General features: G+C 50.0%; 1 protein-coding gene across 2 annotated transcripts in view; it reads left to right on the top strand.

Annotated features, from left to right (window-relative positions):
• ccdc60 (coiled-coil domain containing 60) overlaps nucleotides 1-22,642 on the top strand; it is a 129,368-nt gene that overhangs the window by 87,317 nt on the left and 19,409 nt on the right. For both annotated transcript variants that reach the window (XM_033043098.1, XM_033043096.1), the window contains exon 9: nucleotides 21,989-22,076. In XM_033043098.1, the coding sequence (XP_032898989.1) occupies nucleotides 21,989-22,076 (88 nt within the window). The remainder of the gene's footprint in view (nucleotides 1-21,988; nucleotides 22,077-22,642) is intronic.

Here is a 22,642-nt window from a genome sequence, read left to right as displayed (position 1 = left end):
CATAAGCAGTTTTTGAGCAAACTGTATATTTTATCTCCCCAATGATGTGGTTGCCAGTGGAGTTTTACATGTTCATCCTTCACTGAAGTGACTTGGTTAATTGTTTAAGAAAGAACTGCAGATGCTGGAAAAATCGAAGGTGGACAAAATGCTGGAGAAACTCAGCGGGTTAGGCGGCATCTATGGAGAAAAGGAATAGGTGACGTTTCGGGTTGAGACCTTTCTTTAGACTGATGTCGGGGGGTGGGGGTGGGGGGGGCGGGAAAAAGAAAGGAAGAGGTGGAGACAGTAGGCTTGTGGGAGAGCTGGGAAGGGGAGGGGAAGGAGGGAGAAAGCAAGGACTATCTGAAATTGGAGAAGTCAATGTTCATACCACTGGGGTGTAAACTACCCAAGCGAAATATGAGGTGCTGCTCCTCCAATTTGCGGTGGGCCTCACTCTGGCCATGGAGGAGGCCCAGGACAGAAAGGTCGGATTCGGAATGTGAGGGGGAGTTGAAGTGCTGAGCCATCGGGAGATCAGGTAGGTTAATGCGAACTGAGCGGAGGTGTTGGGCGAAGCGAATGCCAAGCCTACGCTTGCTCTCACTGGTTAATTGATCGGTGTGCATATCAATACTAAACTGAGCAAGCAGACCAAGAGAGGGAGGGGAAGCTGAATTATCCACCCTGTGCTCTGTGTATAATAGAAAGGTGGTGGTACAAGATTTAACATGAGAATTCAGAAGCCTGTTGCCCTCCTTGCTGCTCTGCTGAACTTTGTACCTGTGTAATACCACCAGTGGCCAGTGAAAGGAGCTGCATACTAGACATTTCATCTAGCTCTGTACAAATTAGTATTGCAGTATAGTGCACCAACATTTGTTTTTGTGTAAACCATCCCTGTTTTAAAGTCTTTGCTGGCCAGATAGATCAACTTTTGTTGCTTTCCCATTGGTGTTTCTGATGCATTAATGTGAAAAATATACATCTTCTCGATGCGCTGGGACGCATCCTCAGTGATGTGACCTGGGGTCATCGGGTGGTTCGGGTCTCACAACATCAGACACCCTCGCCCAGGCGACCCAGTTGATCAGGCCCCGACTTGTGTCCCAGCAGCAACTGCTCATGGATCAGCCATCTTAAGAACTACTCTGCAGGGGTTGGGATATTCTAGTGCGTGGAGGGACTGGGCTCTGTGGGGTGAGTCCTGGCCGGGCTCCTGGGACAATAATAAGCTGTACTGCTCTTTATTCGTTTAGTGTTTGTTCACCAAATACCTAACACCAATACCTGGTTCTGGGCCTGGAAACTACCCATTGTTTCTGCTTGCTCCTGTCCCACTGAATTCATTTCCACATACCTCGACTCCATCCTCTCCCCCCTGGTCCAATCCCTCCCTACCTATGTCCAAGATGCCTCACCCGCCCTTCATCTCTTCAATGACTTCCGTTTTCCAGGCCCCCAGGCCCGTTTTCCAGGCCCCCATGGACGTTCAGTCACTCACCACCTCCTTCCCCCAACTGGAAGGTCTTCAAGCCCTCCGTTTCTTCCTCCACCACAGAACCAACCAATTTCCGTGTACTAACAGTTTCTGCTACCAAGCAGAGCTGGTCCTCACCCTCAACAACTTCTCCTTCGACTCCTCCCACTTGCTCCAAATTGAAGGCGAAGCTATGGGCACTCGCATGGGCCCCAGCTATGCCTGCCTCTTTGTAGGGTACGTCGAACAATCCCTGTTCCAGGCGTACACTGGCCCTATCCCTGAACTCTATCTCCGTTACATTGACGACTGCATCGGTGCTACCTCCTGCACCCATGCAGCTCACTGATTTCACTAACTTTACTACTAATTTCCATCCTGCACTCAGATTCACTTGGACCATCTCCGCCAACTCCCCACTGTTACTTGATCTCACCCGTCTCCATCACTGGAGACACTGTCGACTGACATCTATTACAAACCCACTGACTCCCATAGCTATCTAGACTACACTTCTTCCCACCCTGCTTCCTGTAAAGAATCTATCCCCTACTCCCAATTCCTCGATCTACATCGCGTCTGCGCCCAGGATGAGGTGTTCCATACCAGGGCATCGGAGATGTCCAAATTCATTAGGGAACGGGGGTTCCCCTCTTCCATCATAGATGGTGCCCTCACTCGTGTCTCCTCGATATCCCACAGCTCCATTCTTGCTTCCCACCCCCCACCCCCAGTCATAACAGAGACAGAACCCCCCTGGTCCTCACCTTGCAACCCATCAGCCGTCGCATACAACACATTATCATTCAACATTTTCGCCACCTCAAACAGGATCCCACCACTAGCCACATCTTCCATTCTCCATCCCTTCCCGCTTTCTGCAGAGACCATTCCATCCGCAACTCCCTGGTCAACTCGTCCCTGCCCACTCAAACAACCCCCTCCCCAGGTAGATGCAGGAGATGCAGCACCTGTCCCTTTACCTCCCCCCTCAACTCCGTCCAAGGGCCCCAACAGTTTTTTCAGGTGAAGCAGAGGTTCACTTGCACCTCCTCCAACCTCATCTACTGTATCCGCTGTTCCATGTGTGGACTCCCAATATAGGTGAGACCAAGCACAGGCTCGGCGATTGTTTCGCTAAAACACTACTGCTCAGTCCGCCAAAACCTACCTGATCTCCCGTTTGCTAAACACTTTAATTCCCCATCCCATTCCCAATCTGATCTGTTTGGTTGTTACATTAGATTAGATTAGATTAGATAGTCTTTATTGTCATTCAAACCGAAGTCTGAACGAAATTGAAGCAGTCATACATACAATACAATACAATAAAAAAAACAACAATAAACACATATTAACACCCACCACAGTGAGTCCACCCAACATCTCCTCACTGTGATGGAGGCAAAAGTCTTAGGTCTCCAGTCTCTTCCCTCCTCTTCTCCCTCTGCGCTGAGGCGATACCCCCCGGGCGATGTTGCAACTGTCCCGCAGCTCAAACACCGCGGCCCGGGGTGGTCGAAGCTGCTGCCCACCAGTCCTGCTGACGCAGCCGCTGGCCCGCGGCCGAACCCCGGACTCAGGCCACCGCCGCCAGAACACCGTCCCAGCCACCGGAGCACCGTTCCAGCCCCGAGCCGGATCGCCCTCACGTGAGTACCGTTACCATCTCAGCCTCGCGCCAGGCCGCCCCGACTGGGCGCCGCTCCTCCCTCGGGCTGGGCCGCCCCGACTGGGTGCCGCTCCTCCCTCGGGCTGGGCCGCCCCAACATGGGCGCCGCTCCTCCCTCGGGCTAGGAGCACCGTACCTCCCCGAGCTCGGCCACTCCGACGGGAGCACCGTTCCTTCCTCGGGCCGGCCGTCCTCACGGGAGCGTCACAGCCCCTCACGAAAGCACTGTTCCAGCCCCGAGCCGGGCTCACGGGAGCGAGCCCAGTGCAAGTCCTGGCGGGCTCTGCCTCCTGAGCCTCGATGTCGCCAGCTCCGCCATTAGGCCTCAGCGCAGACGGAGGCAGAGAAGGGGAATACGACAAAAAAGTCGCATTCCACCGCAGGGAGAGACAGCAAGCCCCGTTTCACCCCCCCCCCCCCAAAACACAAACTAAAAACCAAAACTAGACTAACCAAAACGAAAATAAACAACACAAAAAACACAAAACAAACAGGACTGCCGGTGAGCCGCTGCAGCCAGAGCCACGCCACCACTAGGATGCAACTTACATGTTGCATTGTCGCAGTGGCCAACATCAATTATTGGTTTTCTGAGCTTTAGAGCAAAGACCTGTTGGTAAATAAACTATTAGTGAAGTATGACCTTTCTGTCCTGGGCCTCCTCCATTGTCAGAGTGAGGCCCAGCACAAATTGGAGGAACAGCACCGACAAGCTACTTAGGTAGCTTACACCCCAGCGGTATGAACATTGACGTCTCTAACTTCAAGTAGCCCTAAAGGGCCTGTCCCACTTACGCGACTTTTTCGGTGACTGCCGGAACCCGTCATAGGTCGGCAAAATTTTTTAACATGTTGAAAATTCAGCAGCGACCAGAAGGACGCTACGACTCTTTGGGTGACTAGAAGACTACTCACGACCATACAGGCTGTCATGTCGTGGGGTAAAGCCTGTATGGTCGTGAGTAGTCACCCAAAGATTCGTACATTGTTCTGGTTGCCGCTGGATTTTCAACATGTTGAAAATGTTCGGCGACCTGTAACGACCTATGATGGGTGCCGGCAGTCGCCGAAAAAGTTGCGTAAGTGGGACAGGCCCTTCACGTTCCCCCTCTCTCCATCCCCTCCCCATTCACAATTCTCCGACCAGTCATACTGTCTCTGACTACATTTTATCTCCGTTTGCTTCGTTGTTACCTTCTCCCAGCTAACAATGATTTATTCTACATTTTCCATGATCTGCATTCCCTTTGTCCTATTTTCACACCTCACATTTCCTTAGCTAGGTATCTGCCTCTCCCCTAACATCAGTTTGAAGCAGGGTCTTGACCCGAAATGTCACCCATTCCTTCTCCCCTGAGATGCTGCCTGTCCCGCTGAGTTACTCCAGTATTTTGTGTCTATCTGGGCCTAGAAATAAGATGATTAGTCAGATTGCGTCTGTGTAAGTGTGTGTGTGTGTTTGTGCGAGAGAGTCATCATAAGTTTGTGTCTGTGTGTGTGTATCTGTGTGTGTGTGTGTGTATATGTGTATGTGTATGTATCTGTTTGTATGTGTGTATCTATGTGTGTATCGGTGTGTGTGTGTATGTGTCTGTGAGTGCGCGTGTGTGTGTATCTCTGTGTGTGTATCTGTATGTGTGTGTGTGTGTGTGTATCCGTGTGCATGTGTGTGTATGTGTGTATCTGTGTGTGTGTATATGTGTGTGTGTGTGTATGTGTGTGTATCTGTGTGTGTATCTGTATGTGTGTGTGTGTGTATTGTGTGTGTGTGTATCTGTGTGTGTGTGTGTGTGTGTATCTGCATGTATGTGTGTATGTGTGTGTATAGTGTGTGTGTATCTGTGTGTGTGTATGTGTGTGTGTGTGTGTGTATCTGTGTGTGTGTATCAATGTGTATTTGTGTGTGTGTGTGTGTGTGTATCTGTGTGTGTGTGTATCAATGTGTGTGTATGTGCGTGTGTGTATCTGTGTGTGTGTGTGAGTGTGTTTGTGTGTGTATCTATGTGTGTATCTGTGTGTGTATCTGTATGTGTGTGTGTGTGTGTGTGTGTGTATATGTGTGTATCTGTGTGTGTTTCTGTGTGTGTGTGCGTGTGTGTATCTATGTGTGTATCTGTGTGTGTGTGTGTGTGTATCTATGTGTGTATCTGTGTGTGTATCTGTATGTGTGTGTGTGTGTGTGTGTGTGTATATGTGTGTGTGTATCTGTGTGTGTTTCTGTGTGTGTGTGCGTGTGTGTATCTATGTGTGTATCTGTGTGTGTGTGTGTGTTTGTGTGTGTGTATCTATGTGTGTATCTGTGTGTGTATCTGTATGTGTGTGTGTGTGTGTGTGTGTGTGTGTGTGTGTGTGTGTGTGTGTGTGTGTGTGTGTGTGTGTGTGTGTGTGTGTGTATGTGTGTGTGTGTGTGTGTGTATATGTGTATCTGTGTGTGTGAATCTGTGTGTGTGTATCTGTGTGTGTGTGTATCTATGTGTGTGTCTGTATGTGTGTGGGTATGTGTGTGCGTGTGTATGTGTATCTATGTGTGTGTGTGTGTATCTATTTGTGTATCTGTGTGTGTGTGTGCCTGCGTGTGTATCTATGTGTGTGTCTGTATGTGTGTGGGTATGTGTGTGCGTGTGTATGTGTATCTATGTGCGTGTGTGTGTGTGTGTATCTATGTGTGTATCTGTGTGTGTGTGTGTGCCTGCGTGTGTATCTGTGTGTGTGTGTGTGTGTGTGTGTGTGTGTGTGTGTGTGTGTGTGTGTGTGTGTGTGTGTGTGTGTGTGTGTGTGTGTGTGTGTGTGTGTGTGTGTGTGTGTGTGTGTGTGTGTGTGTATGTGTGTGTATTAGCCTACAACCTGTACGTCTTTGGAGTGTGGGAGAATCCGAAGATCTCAGAGAAAACACACACAGGTCATGGGGAAAATGTACAAACTCCGTACAGACAACACCTGTAGGCAGGATCGAACCTGGGTCTTCGGCACTGTTAGACAGCAATGCCGCTATGCCACTGTGCTGCCCTATGAACAAGCATCTTTGGGCAAAGCATTTGATTATTGATTTGCTGAATGATAGCATATGATGATCTCAGAGTACTCTCACAACGATAGAATTCATGTCAAATCAACAGGAAGATCCTTGTCCTGCTTGCACTGATCAAGGCCACACAGGGCTAATCCATTCTTCTTCTGCTTCTTCTTCTTCGTCTTCTTCTTGCGAATGAAACATAAACCAAAGGAATAGTTAGATCTCAAGCTGGGTGTTGAGCAGCCAGGCGTATGTCTCTGTGTCGATATCTGACCGGCCCTGAGTTCCATTTGGTGGGTGGTAGAGCGGGCACCCAGAGATGACATGGTTGGCTGTCTGTTGTTCTTCTCCGCATTCACAGGCTGGGCTCTGGCGGAGGGAGCCCCCATCTCCACAGGCTGGCATTGAAATGCCCAACTCCAGTCTGTTGAGCTTCACCCATGCTCCTCTGGGGAGGTCAGACCCTGGACAGCTTTTATCTGGTGAAGAGATGTAGCTGTGTAATGGAGATGAGGTTGCCTCCCACTCCTGTGACCACTTGGTGGCTATCCAGTGTGCTTTTGTCTTAGCTGGCTGGATGGATGCTAGGAGTTGTTTTCCATGTAGAGCAAAGGGGTGACGGGACTTCAATCGGGGTGGCCTCTGCTCTCTGCTGATACCCTGATGGAGGAGGTGATCTGGGTCCATGGCACGATGAGATAGTGCCAGAGTTGCTGCTTGCCTTCGGCTCCCTGCAGGCGGAATGCCTGCAAGTATAGGGAGCTGCTCGACTGGAGTAGGTTGAAGGCACCCAGTGATGGTTCACAAGATGCTGTTCAGGCTTGTGTCTACCAGGCTAGTATGTCTACTGCTACTCCATACGGGTGCGCAGTACTCAGCTGGGGCATACACAAGAGCTAAGGCAGAGGTGCGGAGAGTTGATGGACTGGCTCCCAAACTTGTTCCTGCCAGGCGGCGGATGAGGCCGCTACATGCCATGACCTTGTCACGGAGACCAGCCAGATGTTGATGAAATGTAAGTGACCTGTCCAGCTTTACCCCGAGGTAAGTGGGTGTTTGTTGGAAGTCCAAGCGCCTGTTGTTAACGAAGACAGCTAGCTCTCGCTTAGCTTCCTTGTTGTTTAGATGGAATGCTGTTGACACTGTTTTGTCTTCACTCAGCTTTAGACGCCACTATTGTAGACATACTGCCAAAGTCCCCATGTCTAGACTCAAGGAGCTTTCAGTTGTCTTCCACTCTTTGTGTCTCATCAGGATGGCTAGATCGTCAGCATACCGATATTTTCCAAGCGATGGTCTCTGGGAGGTCAAGGATGTACACGGTGACAAGCAGCGGAGCCAAGATGGATCCCTGTGGGACGCCATTCTTCAGTCTACGTAGCCTACTCTGCTGTCCATCACTGGTCTTAAGCACAAAGCTGCGGTTTGATATCAGCTCCATGATGTATCGGACCATGTGCTTGTCTGGCTGCACCCGAAGTAGCTTTGCAGTTAGTCCCCGGTGCCACACGGTGTCATAGGCAGCTGTCAGATCTACAAGAACAGCTCCTGCCTTCTCATTTGCTTCAAATCAGTCCTCGATGTGTTGGGTGAGGAGGGTTACCTGGTCCGCAGTAGATCGACCTTGGCGGAAACCAGCCTGCTCGTGGGGTAGTTGAGGGTCTATGATGGGGTTTATACGCCCGTGGATCAGCCTCTCGAGGCGTTTGTATGGGATGCAGAGGAGCGAGATGGTCCGGTAGCTTTCAGGATCATTCTTTGACGTGTTCGGCTTCGGGAGAGCGATGACTGTTGCACAACGCCAGATCTTTGGTGTTTTGCACTTCTCCATGGAGGTCCATTCTGATGCAGTGATAACACCAAGGTTACATTGTGGTTGCAGGTCCTTCCCAGTTCACGGCAGGCTTCAGTCCCTGAGAACTCTTTGTAAACTGAACAATTTACAAACCATAAATACAGCCATGATCCAAGTTCCCACACAACATAAGATGCCTGCAGAGCCACAGCAGCCAGTAAATCCATTCCACTGGTGTCGCAAGGGCACTTCTATATACGGGCTGTGCACATGTTGGCCGTTGATAAGCCGGGACAATCTGTATTTCTCACGAAGCCTATTGATCCTGATATGGAAATGCCCTTGTTTCTTAATGTGTAGGAAGGAACTGCAGATGCTGGTTTACACTGAAGATAGACACAAAGTGTTGGAGTAACTCAGCGGGACAGGCAGCATCTCTGGATAGAAGGAATGGGTGATATTTTGGGTCGAGATCCTTCTTCAGACTGGAGAACGGTCTCGACCCAAAACGCCACCCATTCCTTCGCTCCAGAGATACTGCCTGTCCCACAGAGTTACTCCAGCATTTTGTGTCTATTTCCCTTGGATCTTAATTTATGGTAGGATAAATACAATGGATTCAATCCTCTTTTTACATATAAGATGTACTTTGTTGGTTTGTTCGCTCGTGTGTCAGACGATGTAGCTCGCTGTTGGCTTCTGTTGTCATCCAACATGTTGACAGAATTGGCGCCCGACGCGCCGCAGAGTGCATCGCATCGTCGCTTCCAGGGATTGACACGAGGAGGCTTCAGTCATGATCCCCTAAGATGTACTCATTTTACACTAAAGATCACCAACCAACTGCGCTTTAAGAGTTCAGGCATGAATTTTGCTTGTGGATATCAGCATTAGCCCCATCGTGTGATCTCAGAGCCATGATCAGACTAATGGCTCTTCAAGCACAAATCACATTAAATTCTATGATACACTGACGTAACTGTCGTATAATTGTGTTACAAACAGTATAGCGTGAACCTGCGTGTGATCTATTCAGCACATCAATCACATTTGGGAGTGAATGGTCAAGATGTTTCAAGACAGCCACCATCATACCAGTTCCCAAAAAGTCTACAATAACCTGCCTGAATGATTACCGCCCCGTAGCACTCACACCAATAATAATGAAGTGCTTTGAGAGGCTTATTAAGCAGCACATGGTCTCTAAACTCCCCTCCAGTTTTGACCCGTTCCAGTTTGCTTATCGCCCGAACCGCTCCACAGAGGATGCTATTTTCTCTGCAGTCCACCTGAGCCTACAACACCTGGAGGAGAGGAACACCCACGTGCGGATGCTGTTTGTTGATTTCAGCACAGCATTTAACACGATAATCCCCCAGCATCTGGTGAGCAAACTGGCACCCCTAGGTTTCAATACCATACTATGCAACTGGATCCTGGATTTCCTTTCTGAAAGACCCCAGTCTGTGCGGGTGGGGAAGAACACCTCCTCGGTCATCACACTGATCACCGGCTCCCCTCAGGGCTGTGTCCTGAGTCCGCTGCTCTTTACATTGATGACACATGACTGTGTCGCCAGGTCCACTACTAACCATATCATCAAATACGCGGATGACACAACAGTAGTGGGCCTCATCCGCAACAACGACAGCCAGGCATACAGAGAGGAGGTGGAACAGCTGGTGAGCTGGTGCAGCAGGAACAACCTTCTCCTAAATGTGAACAAAACGAAGGAGATTGTCGTCGATTTCAGAAGGAAAATTCAGCCCAGTCACACTCCACTTTGCATCAACAACTCAGCAGTGGAGCAGGTGAAAAGGATCAAGTTCCTGGGGGTGCATATAACGGACACCTTAAACTGGTCCACAAACATTACATCTCTGGCAAAACGGGCACAGCAGCGGTTGTACTTCCTCCGCAGGTTGAGAAGTTTACACCTCCACCCTCCCATCCTCGCCACTTTCTACAGAAGCACAATTGAGTCGGTCATGACCAGCTGCATCTCTACGTGGTGCGGCAGCTGTACAGCTGCGGACTGGAAGTGCCTTCAGAGAGTGGTGAGGACAGCGGAAAAAATCATTGGGACTTCTCTTCCTTCCATCATGGACATGGGGTACAAGCGCTGTCTGATTAGAGCTAAGGGCATTACCAGAGCCCCCACAATTTGGACTGTTTATACTGCTTAACTCTGGGAGGAGGTACCTCAGCATGAAGAGCGGGACAACCAGGTTCTGCAACAGCTTCATCCCCCAGGCCATAAGATTACTGAACAATCAACAAAACCGAGGCTAGAACTTTTTAAATATCGACACTTTTTAAAAACTTTTTATATATATTTATTTTACAGAACCATGCACATGAGGCATTTTTATGGACGCACCTAGCACTTTTACTTTTACTATTTACCTGATTTGGAAAGTCAAATGCAACGAAATTTCGTTCAAGGTGCACTGTGTCTAGGTGTATATCTGAATGACAATAATGTTTTCATTCATTCATTCATTCAATCATTCATTCATTCATTCATTTATTCATGGTCAATGTATAGCCCAGCCCTCCAATAAATCTTTTATATGACAGAATTCTAATCAATTAAACAAAATTGTATCAGTTTCGTTGATAATCCACGTCTACATCATGTATTATGTCCAGGAGTGAGACCCGTTAATAGGAAATTCCCCGAAGCAGAGTCTTAGGTAAAGGTTCAGCAGAGTGAGAGTGGCATTGCAGTGCAACCGCCAGTCAGATCTGCCTCTTGTGGTGTGAAGCCTCCTGGATGGCCACGGTGGCACAGCGGTAGAGTCGCTGCCTTACAGCGCGTACAGCGTCAGAGACCCGGCTTTGATCCTGGCTACGGGTGCTGTCTGTACGGAGTTTGGATGTTCTCCCCGTGACCGCGTGGGTTTTCTCCAAGATCTTTGGTTTCCTCCCACACTCCAAAGACATACAGGTTGCTAGGTGAATTGGCTTGGCATATATGTAAATTGTCCCTAGTGTGTGCAGGATAGTGTTAATGTGCGGGGATCACTGGTCGATGCGGACCCAGTGGGCCGAAAGATCTGTTTCTGCGCTGTATCTCTAAACTAAATTAATCCATGGTACACACAATTGCTGGGGAAACTCAGCGGGTGCAGCAGCATCTATGGAGCGAAGGAAATAGGCGACGTTTTGGGCCGAAACCCTTCTTCAGACTGATGGGGGGTGGGGAAAGAAAGAAGGAAAAGGGGAGGAGGAGGAGGAGCCCGAGGGCGGGCGGATGGGAGGGTGGGAGGAGACAGCTAGAGGGTTAAGGAAGGGGAGGGGACAGCACGGGCTAGCCAAATTGGGAGAATTCAATGTTAATGCCATAAGGACGCAAGGACCCCAGACGGAATATGAGGTGCTGTTCCTCCAATTTCCGCTGTTGCTCATTCTGGCAATGGAGGAGACCCAGGACAGAGAGGTCGGATTGGGAATGGGAGGGGGAGTTGAAGTGCTGAGCCACCGGGAGGTCAGGTAGGTTATTGTGGACTGAGCGGAGGTGTTCGGCGAAACGATCGCCCAACCTACGCTTGGTCTCACCGATGTAAATGAGCTGACATCTAGAGCAGCGGATGCAGTAGATGAGGTTGGAGGAGATACAGGTGAACCTTTGTCGCACCTGGAACGACTGCTTGGGACCTTGAATGGAGTCGAGGGGGGAGGTGAAGGGACAGGTGCTGCATTTCTTGCGGTTGCAACGGAAAGTGCCCGGGGAGGGGGTGGTGCAGGAGGGAAGGGAAGAATTGACGAGGGAGTTGCGGAGGGAGCGGTCTTTGCAGAAGGTAGACATTGGGGGAGATGGGAAGATGTGGCGAGTGGTGGGGTCACGTTGGAGGTGGCGGAAATGGCGGAGGATTATGTGTTGTATTTGCCGGCTGGTGGGGTGAAAGGTGAGGACCAGAGGGACTCTGCCCTTGTTGCGTGTGCGGGGATGGGGAGAGAGAGCAGTGTTACGGGGTATGGATGAGACCCTGGTGTGAGCCTCATCTATGGTGGCGGAGGGGAATCCCCGTTCCCTGAAGAACGAGGACATTTCCGATGCCCTGGTATGAAATGTCTCATCCTGGGAACAGATGCGGCGTAGGCGGAGGAATTGGGAGTAGGGGATGGAGTCTTTACAGGGGGCAGGGTGGGAAGACGTGTAGTCCAGATAGCCATGTGAGTCAGTGGGTTTGTAATGTATGTCGGTCAGGAGTCTGTCCCCTGCGATGGAGATGGTGAGGTCAAGGAATGGTAGGGAAGTGTTGGAAATCGTCCAGGTGTATTGGAGTGCCGGATGGAAGTTGGTGGTGAAGTGGATGAAGTCAGTAATTAATCCATGGGTTGGTAAGGAACTAATACAATGCTTGCAAGTATGTTGCAGGCACTGTGGCGATCTCACAAGCATTTAATTACAGAAGTTAAATGTTTAACCCATTGACCGTTTTCTAACATTAGAAGATTCCGTGTGCGGACGAGAATCCGACGGACGAGTAGCTGAAGCAAAGAAGTCGAAGCCAAAGAACCGAATGGAAACAAGGCCGAAATGTCAAATAAACGAAAGAGTACAAAGCCGAAACACCAACTAATAGAAAGGATGGGACGCCTCAATGCAAACTAACCGAAAGGGCGGGACACCTAAAAGCCAACGAACCAAAAAGCTGCGTTGCCTAAAAGCAAACTTATCGAATGGCCGCTGTCGAAATGCCACCCACCTGAAAGGCGGCGTCGCCAACAGGATAACGGACCGACTGCCGCTCAACAGGAAAGTCAAATAACGGACATAACGTTGCCGGGGGGCGGGACTTGTCAACGATTGGTCCAGACCCCCACGTCCATCACATCACTGTGGAGGGATGAACATTGTCCCAAACCTCCGCTCCACCCGACCCACAGCCCGCGGAGGGTGGCCGTGGGAGAGTGGGGGCTGTCCCGAGGGATGCGCACCTTCAGCCGCTTACAGCTTGGTGCTTGGGTTCAGATTGCCCAGTCACCTATGGCTTGTGTGGAAAAATGACCGCCACGCTCCCATCTTCCCCTTCTCTCTCCCCTCTTCTCTCTCTCCTCCCTCTCTCTCTCCCTTCTCTCTCTCTCCCCCCTTTTCTCTCTCCCCCTCCCATCTCTCTCTCCCCTTCTCTCTCTCCTCCTCTCTCTCTCCCCCCTCTCTCTCCTCTCTATCCCCTTCTCTCCTTCTCTCCCCTCATTCTCTCTCCCCCCCTCTCTCCCTTCTCTCTCTCCTCTCCCTCCCCCTCCTCTCTCTTTCTCTCCCCTCGTCTCTCTCTCCTTCCCTCTCTCCCCCTCCTCTCTCTCCCCCCTCTCTCTCCCCCCTCTCTCTCCCTTCTCTCTCTCCACCTTCTCTCTCTCTCCCCCCTCTCACCCCCCTCTCTCTCCCTTCTCTATTTCTCTCCCCTTTTCTCTCTCTCCCCCCTTCTCTCTTTCCCCCACATATGCAGATCAGCTATGGAAGTTGAGAAAACTTGCACTGACAGCAAAGATAGACACAAAATGCTGGAGTGACTCAAGCATCTCTGGAGAGAAGGAATGGGTGACGTTTCATGTCGAGACCATTCTTCAGACCTGAAGATTGATTCTGAAGAGTCTCGACCCGAAACGCCACCCATTCCTTCTCTCCAGAGATGCTGCCTGGCCCACTGAGTCACTCCAGCATTTTGGCATAGTAATTTAGTCGTAGTAGAAGGGCTACTGCCTTTCAACGTCAGAGACCCGTATCCGATCTCGAATACGGGTGCTGTCTGTACGGAGTTTTCACGTTTTCCCCATGACCTGCGAGGGTTTTCTCCAAGATCTGCGGTTTCCCCCCACACTCCAAAAACGTACAGGTTTGTAAGTTAATTGGCTTGGTATAAATGTAAATTATCCCTAGTGTGTGTAGGGTAGTGTTAGTATTTGGGGGTCGCTGGTCAGTACGGACTCGGTGGGCCGATGGGCCTGTTTCTGCGCTGTATCTCTAAACTAAATAAACTAACCTCTCTTCCTCTCTCTTCCCCAACCACTCTCCGTCTTTCCCCATCCTCCCCTACCTAATTCGTCCTCATTCCTCACTCTTCTTGTCCCGACCCCCTACCCACTCTCCCATTTCAGTTCATTCACAGTTTTTCTCCCTCCCCATTCTCTTCAGCATTCTTTGCACCACTCCCCCCCCCCCCCCCCCCCCCCCCCCCCCCCCCCCCCCCCCCTCCTCACCCCTCAATTCCCTTTTTCTCTCTCTTAGGCAGCTGTCAAGGAGCAGATTGCTGCACTTTCAATCGCCTGGGCCCTCAACAGCCATTTATTCCTAACAGTGGTCATTGTAAATGGGGAACACTTAACCCTAGAGTGTTTATTACATTGTAGCAAAATTAGTTAGAACTAAAAGCAGCAGAGTGCTGGGATCAATCCACAGTCTAGGCACACATGGAAATATGTCCCCAAAGACTATAAGTCCTCCATTTCACAAGCAAACGTTTATGAGATGAGGTGACATCATTGAATCACCATCCATGCTATGCATCTTCTGTGCTCAGCAATCCTCGTTCGTGCAGCTCAGCAACCCCAACCCCCCTGTGCATTAACAAATAAAACAGAGCCCACACAGCAGCTGAAACAGAGAGCTGTAGTCATGGTGAGAGTGGAACCGTAGGCCAGTGGAACAATTCCACAGAGTGCTCTAATTCCCCCGTTATAACTTTGAGGGCGAGGTTGGAGAACTGTACCAAATGGGTGTTTACACAATTTCTCCAGAGTTGCTGCGGAAATTAATTGATGTGTGTGTGCTAGTGTGTGTTACATCACATAATAATGTTAGCCTTTTCAAAGAGCATTGGAAAGTGTTAAGGGCCTGTCCCACTTACGTGATTTTTTTCGGCGACTTGCCGGCATCCATCCTAGTCGCAGCAGGTTGCCAAAAATTTTCAACATGTTGAAAATCCAGCGGCGGCCAGAAAAAGGTACGACTCTCTGGGCGTCTAATCTTAGTCTTGGTAATCTCTCATAAAAATATGCAAGCCCGGTCTGGAGCCGCTCTAAACATGCATGCAAGGTGGACTCTGCATTGAACACTGCCTGCAGGAAAACCACAGGATGCCTGAAGCTGACAAAGGTTGAACATCTGTACGAGCTGGCTGGCATCAATGAACCATCTCGAAGACGTGATCGGGCAGCTGCAGTAGAACGCTCCAATGCGGACACAGACCCCCGCCACCCATTGCACAATCACCAACATGCCAAGTAATGCTTGAAGAGTCTTGTAAAGAAGTTAAGTCTGACACACTTGTAACTTTACTTATTGTTTAATGAGCACTCAGGTTAAACACATTCCAGCACTGACTACTAGCAGTCTATAACCGTGCTGGGACCAAGAGAGAGCGAGAGAGATAAAGAGAGAGTTATTATGCTTGATAACTAAGGTGTGGTTAGTGGTACTGAAGTAGCTATGTTATTGGTTGCATGCATGGACCATCTACATCCTTCCCCTCAGAAATCAAAACAGAATTAGAGCCGTGGCAATGTAACAGCACAGGGCATGCGAGTTTAAGCAAAGTCGCCGTAGCGAACAGGCGGCTTGACAATGCGACCCGAACGCGTGCGTACAATACCTTCCCCCCCCCCCATCGGAAAGAAGAGAGGGCGTAGCGGAGGCAGGCGAGAAAGTTAAAGCAGGATCAAGCGCAGTCGAAGCTGGAAAGGCAGGAGGGGGAGGTGAACGCAGAGGAGGTGAAGGACCCGGACAAAACCAGGCGGCCGAGGAGGAGGAGAACGCAGCAGCGGAGGGGTAAGCAGCATGCGGGGAACAGCAGGGAGATCGGCAGTGACAGGCTGGAATGGCAGCGGAGGAGCATAAGGACCCGCAGGTGCAGGCTTCGGCTCGTTCACCGCCAGTAGGTGTTGACGGCTCCAGCGATAGACAGTTCCTTCGTAGTCCACCAGGTAAGATCTTGGGGAGTCAGCCATACCGACCACGGTTGCGAGGCGGGAATAACCGGTGGTAGTGTGCATCCGAACGACTTGGCCTGGCAGTAGAGGAGACGGGGCGGCAGGACTTGTCGTGGGAACGCCGTTGGCTTTCATGCTTCTGGTCAATCCACTGTTGGACAGTGGCAGGCTCGAGCACTTTGGGTAGCAGGGCCTGTTGGGCGATTGACATGGGTGGTCGTGTCATCCTCGACATCAGACACTGGGCAGGGGAACCCATGGCTGGGTCCCGGGAGATGTTTCGTAGGTTGAGTAAGGCCAGGTAGAAATCACAATTGGACAGGCGCGACTGCTCCAGCAGAGCCTTAGCACTCCGCACAGCCCGTTCGGCCAGGCCATTACTCTGTGGATACTCAGGGCTGCTGGTGTAGTGATGAAAGTTCCACCTGGCAGCGAAAGCATTGAATTCGTTGCTAGTGAATTGCCGGCCGTTGTCGGTCTGCAAGCGTACAGAGGAACCGAAAGTTGCGAAGTGCTTGCGCAGCTTGCTGATGACCATCTCGGAGGTGATGGAGGGAAGTATGTTCACCTCGAACCAGTTGGAGTACGAGTCAACCAGGACGAGGAACTGCTTGCCCCGCCATTCGAATATGTCGGCAGCCAGCGATGTCCAGGGCATGGTAGGTGCCGGCTGCTGCAAAAGGGGCTGGCGCTGCTCGTGTGGGGCAAGGTTGTTGCAGGAGGGACAGGAGGACACTTTATCCTTGATGTATTTGGCCATACCGGGCCAATAAAATTGTCCTTGGGCATGAGAAATGGTAGCATCGACCCCGGGATGACCACTGTGGGCAGCATTGAAGTACAGATCGTAGACCTTGTGGCACTTGACGATGACACCGTCTTGGATAACCAGTTCATCACGGACGAGGAAGAAAGGGTGGGCACCAGACGGCAGAGTGGTGCGCCTGTCGGGCCACCCGCGCTTGATAACAGCTGCGAGCTGCTGCAACGCAGGGTCAGCGGCGGTGTGCTCGATCAGGCACTGTAGCTGCTTGGTTGGGACAAAGTTGACGTTCAGTACCAGCAGGTCCGCCTGCTCGTAGGGGTGGCGGTCGCAGGAGGCTAGTGGGGCACGAGACAGAGTGTCTGCCACATGCATCTCAGTGCCCTTCTTGTAAACGATGTTGAAATCAAAACGCTGGAGCTGCAGCATCATGCGCGGAAGCCTGGTGGGGGCAATATGTATCAGTTTGTTGAGGATAGTCACCAAAGGCTGGTGGTCCGTTTCGACTGTGAATTTGCTGCCGAAGAGGGAGTCTTTGAACTTGTAGCAGGCGAACACCACCGCCAGAAGCTCCTTCTCGATCTGAGCATACCGTTGCTCCGTGTCGGTCATGGTCCGAGAGGCATACGAGACCGGTAACAGTGATCCGTCGTCATAGAGCTGCAGGCAGGCAGCACCTAGTCCAAAACGAGAGGCATCGCAGGTAACAACAATGGGACGGCGCAGGGCGAAGAATTTCAGGGTCGGGGTGTAGGTCAACTTGGACTTCAGCCATTCAAAAGCCTGCTGGTGTTGTGGAAACCAGGACCAGGCAGTGTCCTTTTTTGTTAGCTGTCTCAGGGACGAGCTCAGTTCACTGAGATTTGGGTTGAACTTCCCCAGATAGTTGACCATGCCCAGGAATCGCTGCAAGGTGAGGACGTCGGTGGGGGCTGACATCTGGGAGATTGCATTTGTCTTTTGTGGGTCTGGCTTCAGACCGTTAGAAGTGAAGATGTGCCCGACATAAGGCACTTCGAATACGCGGAACCTGCATTTTTTTTCGTTCAGTTTCAAATTGATCTGTCGGGCCCGGTCTAGGACCCGGCGGAGGTTCTTGTCATGTTCAGCAGTATTCTTCCCGTAGACTAGGATATCATCCACGATGATGGCACACGGCATGCCAGCAAACAGCTGCTCCATGGACCGCTGAAACACCTCGCTGGCGGAGCTAATACCAAATGGCATCCGTAAGAACTTGAATCTGCCATATGGAGTGGCAAACGTTGTCAGGTCGGAGGAGCGTTTGTCGAGAGGTATTTGCCAGAAAGAGCTCTTGGCCTCAAGGACAGAGAAGACCGTGGCCTGGCCGACTTGAGCTGCAACGTCTTCCACGGTTCTCATAGGGTAGTGTGGTCTCCTTATCGCGAGGTTCAGGTCCTTTGGATTGATGCACACCCGTATCTCGTTCTTGTCCTTTTTTAGGGTGGCGACCATGGTGGAGACCCAGTCGGTGGGTTCGCTAACTGCTTCCAGCGCTCCCATCGCGACCATGCTTTTCAGCATAGACTCAACTTTTTCCTTCATAGCGAGGGATATTCTGTGTGGTGCACGGACCACGGGCACCACTTTCGAGTCGGTGGCGATTTTGTAAACGAGTGGTAGCTTGCCCAGCTCATTGTCGAACAGGTCCGGGTATTCAGACGTAGGATTCAGCAACACCTGCACTTCGTTGATGGTGCGGTCGAAGGACACCAGTCCTAGGTCCTGGCATGCCTGGTTGCCCAACAGAGTCACACAGTCATAGTCGAGAACATAGAACAGGAGCGGCCGCGATAACTTCTGCAGTACACAATTGAAAGTGGCCTTCCCCACAGGTTTCAGCACCTCACCCCCATAAGCATGTAAAGTCGAACGGTCTGCAGTCAGCAGCTCATTAAGTCTAATCTTCTTGAACAGGCTTGTTGACATAACATTGACTTTTGCCCCAGTATCGAGCTTAGCCGAGAAAGAATTATTGTTGACAGTAACGAGGACCGATGGATCAGGGAGTAAAACAGGTGCGTGTAGGAGTGTGAATACACTGGCATCTCCTTGAGAACTAATTGGCTCAGAGTCGTGGGCAGTGTCGAGAGATGACTGGGAACCAAACTCGTTATCGACTTGTACCAGGTTGTTTAATACTTGTCTAGAAGCTGGGGGAAGTTTCCCACGGGACCGGCAGGCAGCAGAGAAATGGTTAAACTTCTTGCATAAATTGCAGGATTTACCATAAGCCGGGCACTGCGACTGCATAGAATGCACATAATTGCAATTGGGGCACTTTTTAACAAAGTGAGCGCCGGTGGGGTAGCTCGTCCGCGGCACAGGTCTATTGTAGTCTATTTTGGGACGCGGTCTGTTGAGAAACGTTAGATTGATAGCTCGGCTATTGGACTCCCGCTGTCCAAACTGCGGGTCAACAACTTCGGCCAACCTGCATGCGTGCATGGCCTCGGTCAGAGTAAGGTCAGGCTTTCTCAGTAGCTCCGATCGCAACTTCTGATCCAGCATCCCCGTTACTAGAATGTCCCTAGTAAGCTGGTCAGTCATATTTTCAAATCGGCACCTCTGGGCAAGATAGCGCAGATCAGCAATAAAACACTCAACTGGCTCATCTGGCTGTTGTTTCCGCGTAAAGAACTTGGCTCGCTCTAAAACACGGTTAGAGGGCAAGTCACAAATTTCACCAAACTTCCGTAGCAAACATACCGGATCGTTGGCAGACTCCGCAGGTACTAGGACCTGATTGTTTTCATCCTGGGCCGCAGGATTGTAGGTAAAAGCAAGTGCTCTCCTCATGGCATCAGGACCGGCAAGGTTCAACAGGAGAGATGCTTTGACAGCGTCGGGATCGTTACAGTGAACAATATTCATGTAGTGTGTGAAATCCAACTCAAAAGTCGCCCAGCGCTCCGCTATGTCGGCATCAAAGACAAGGGGCGAGGGTTTGCGGCACGAGGAGGCCATAGTGGTAGAGGGGTATGAGAAAAAAACTCCGATAAAGCAACACTTATAAAGAAATAAAACCCGATGAACAGGAGGCGCGCATTTTAACTATCTGACACCATGTAAAGATTTATGTCTGACACACTTGTAACTTTACTTATTGTTTAATGAACACTCAGGTTAAACACATCCCAGCACTGACTACATAGAAACATAGAAAATAGGTGCAGGACTAGGCCATTCGGCCCTTCGAGCCTGCACCGCCATTCAATATGATCATGGCTGATCATCCAACTCATGGCTGATCAACCTAATTGCAGTCTATAACTGTGCTGGAACCAAGAGAGAGCGAGAGAGATAGAGAGAGAGTTATTATGTTTGATAACTAAGGCGTGGTTAGTGGTACTGAGGTAGCTATATTATTGGTTGCATGCATGGACCATCTACAAGTCTGAACAGCTTCATGGAACTAGAGCCAACCGTGCCAGGCACCAGAACCAAACAACAGATGGCACCAGGACACCACCTGCCTTATTCTACCTGGAAAAGCCCAAACTGCCTCCGCACTGGAGTGGGACGTTGCGGACTCATCCTGAAGATGTGGGGCCTCTCGAACTCTGACAAGTGCAACTGTGGAGAGGTACAGACAATGGTCCATCTACTGACTTGCGGTGGAGAGGCATGCACTGAGGACGATCTCCGCAGAGGCACAGATGTGGCACTGGCTGTGACAAAATGATGACAGTACGTCGTCTGACACATGAGCGAATTAATCTCTTAGCTTGATTGATCCCGGAGAGAGTGGCTGCCAGCATTGTACGGTGCCAGGAAAGCAGTCAAGGCTGTCGACCCGTGGTCTCAGTGTGACTACAACTTTACTATGGGGGTTGTTGTCCTGGGAGAAAACACTGGCATTAATTTGTTTCTTCTACCACTGGTTCTGAAGGATATTGCTGAGGTTATCTTGGTGATATCTCTCTCCATTATTTTAAGTTGCATCTTGTAAGTAGTCCATATGTCTGAAGCACTTAGAAGGATATGGGTCCCTGCTGTCCAGTAGATCATGAGCTATGTGTAAGAAAGAGCTGCAGATGCTGGTTTAAATCGAAGGTAGATGCAAAATGCTGGTGTAACACAGAGGGACAGGCAGCATCTCTGGAGGGATCATGAGCTATTGGCCAGTTAGAGATCGTATTCTTCAAACATTGTTAACTTCAAGAGGCCAGAGGTCTTGCTGTAACATTGGAATTGGTGGTGAATTCAATAGTCTTGTCTTCCCCCATTTAGAGGAGGCATCTGAGGTATGGGAAATGGACTGTGTTCTCCAAGTCTCATTATGGACTCATCATTGTCAAAGGATGGTGGTGTGAAATGTGAGCATGTTAGTAGAGTGCCATGATTTTGCTAATGTTTGGAGTAAGATCCATTATCTCATATGCTGCTGTGAACCAGTGCATTAGGTGGTTTAGCCCAGTGTGTGCCCTATGTACTTGGAGAAACAGCATGGAAGATCACCCATTTGCACAGTGCTATGTTAACCTACTTTGACAGCCACATGTCTCTGGGTTTTGAGCATTGTCTGTGTATTGTAGTTCTGAGTTTAATTGCGTCATCCCTGGGGTCCCTAGTTTTCCCTCCTCTTCCAAGATAAAGGAAATGAAACCAGTTTTAGGAAGGATCAGTCCTGTTCTCTCTGGTTGGCAGAGTTGGTTTCGCTGAGATTAAAAAATGCCTTTTGTAATTTCTGTTGCTACTCTCTGCATTTGTCTGGAAGTAGTTGCACTTTCAATGTTCATCTTGATGTATACAATTGATCCAGGAAGCAGCAAAAAGGACCTTGGCAGAGAGTGACCCAGTGCCAGACAGCAGAGAGACCCTTCGGTGGTAACTCAGGTTGTATTTGTATCCTATTCTCATGGAGGTCACTGTGTCAAGTTCCAGATCTTCAGCATTGCTTGAGGAATTCTCCAAATGGGGTTGTTGTCGACATCTCCATCTTTGATGAGCTCTCCTTCATTCTTATCTCTCAGTAGTGTGGGTCCTTGGTGTTTGGACCATTCAATTGACTCTCCTGTCTGGCATTAGATTGAGACATCATTCACCAAATTACTTACCCACTTCTTCAATCTGATGAAGGGTCTCGACCCGAAACTTCACCCATTCCTTCTCTCCAGAGATGCTGCCTGTCCCGCTGAGTTACACCAGCATTTTGTGTCTACCTTCTACTTATCCACTACCACAGATAAGCATGAGGAAGACCATGGAGATATTTTGGGAGAAGTCTGTACATCCAGTACGGGCCACTGTCTCTGCAGTGACATGGGGGGGGGGGGAGAAAAATCTGAAAATATACTCCAAATGTCACCATTGTGTTTCTCTGACAGATCTTCAGAAACTCATTGACTCTGTGCATGAGAGCATTAACAAAGAGCTTCATGGCGAAGATACACATCCAAGAAACAATGAGGAAAGGTACAATTCCTTTGGTTTTTAGAGTCATGGTCATGGAGTCATAGACTGGTATAGTGTGGAAACAGGCCCTTTACAGAACTGCAAATAATGTCTACATCCTCTCCAGCTCTTTGCAGGACAATAACTGAAGATAATACTCCAAGTGCAACCTCACCAATGTTATCTGGTCTTGCAGTTCATTTACAACCATTTGGGTTGAGCAAGTTGACTGTCAAACTGAGATGGATTATGGAGAATTATTTTCAAATTTGATTGTCCTCAGAAATGATTCTCTATCTTCCATCTGGGCATGATGCCAATCAAGCCTTGACCTTCACAAATGGGTTCACTGCAGACCTCAACCCAAGTGCATGAGCTCCTTGTGACAGGATGTGGAAGAGGGGGAAGGGCAGATAGATTGAAGGAGTATTTGTAATTGAGATTTGTGATTTCCTTTGCCTGCTTGGCCAGGTGGACGCACAGAGTCTTGCTCAGAGTAGGGGAATCGAGGACCAGAGGACACAAGTTCAAGGTGAAGGGGAAAAGATTCAATAGGAATCTGAGGGGTAACATAGAAACATAGAAAC

The sequence above is a fragment of the Amblyraja radiata genome, chromosome 25 (genome assembly GCF_010909765.2).
Source record: "Amblyraja radiata isolate CabotCenter1 chromosome 25, sAmbRad1.1.pri, whole genome shotgun sequence".
In the NCBI taxonomy this organism is placed as follows: domain Eukaryota; kingdom Metazoa; phylum Chordata; class Chondrichthyes; order Rajiformes; family Rajidae; genus Amblyraja; species Amblyraja radiata.
The sequence above is the reverse complement of the archived record's forward strand: the minus strand, read 5'-3'. Positions and strand labels throughout refer to the sequence as shown.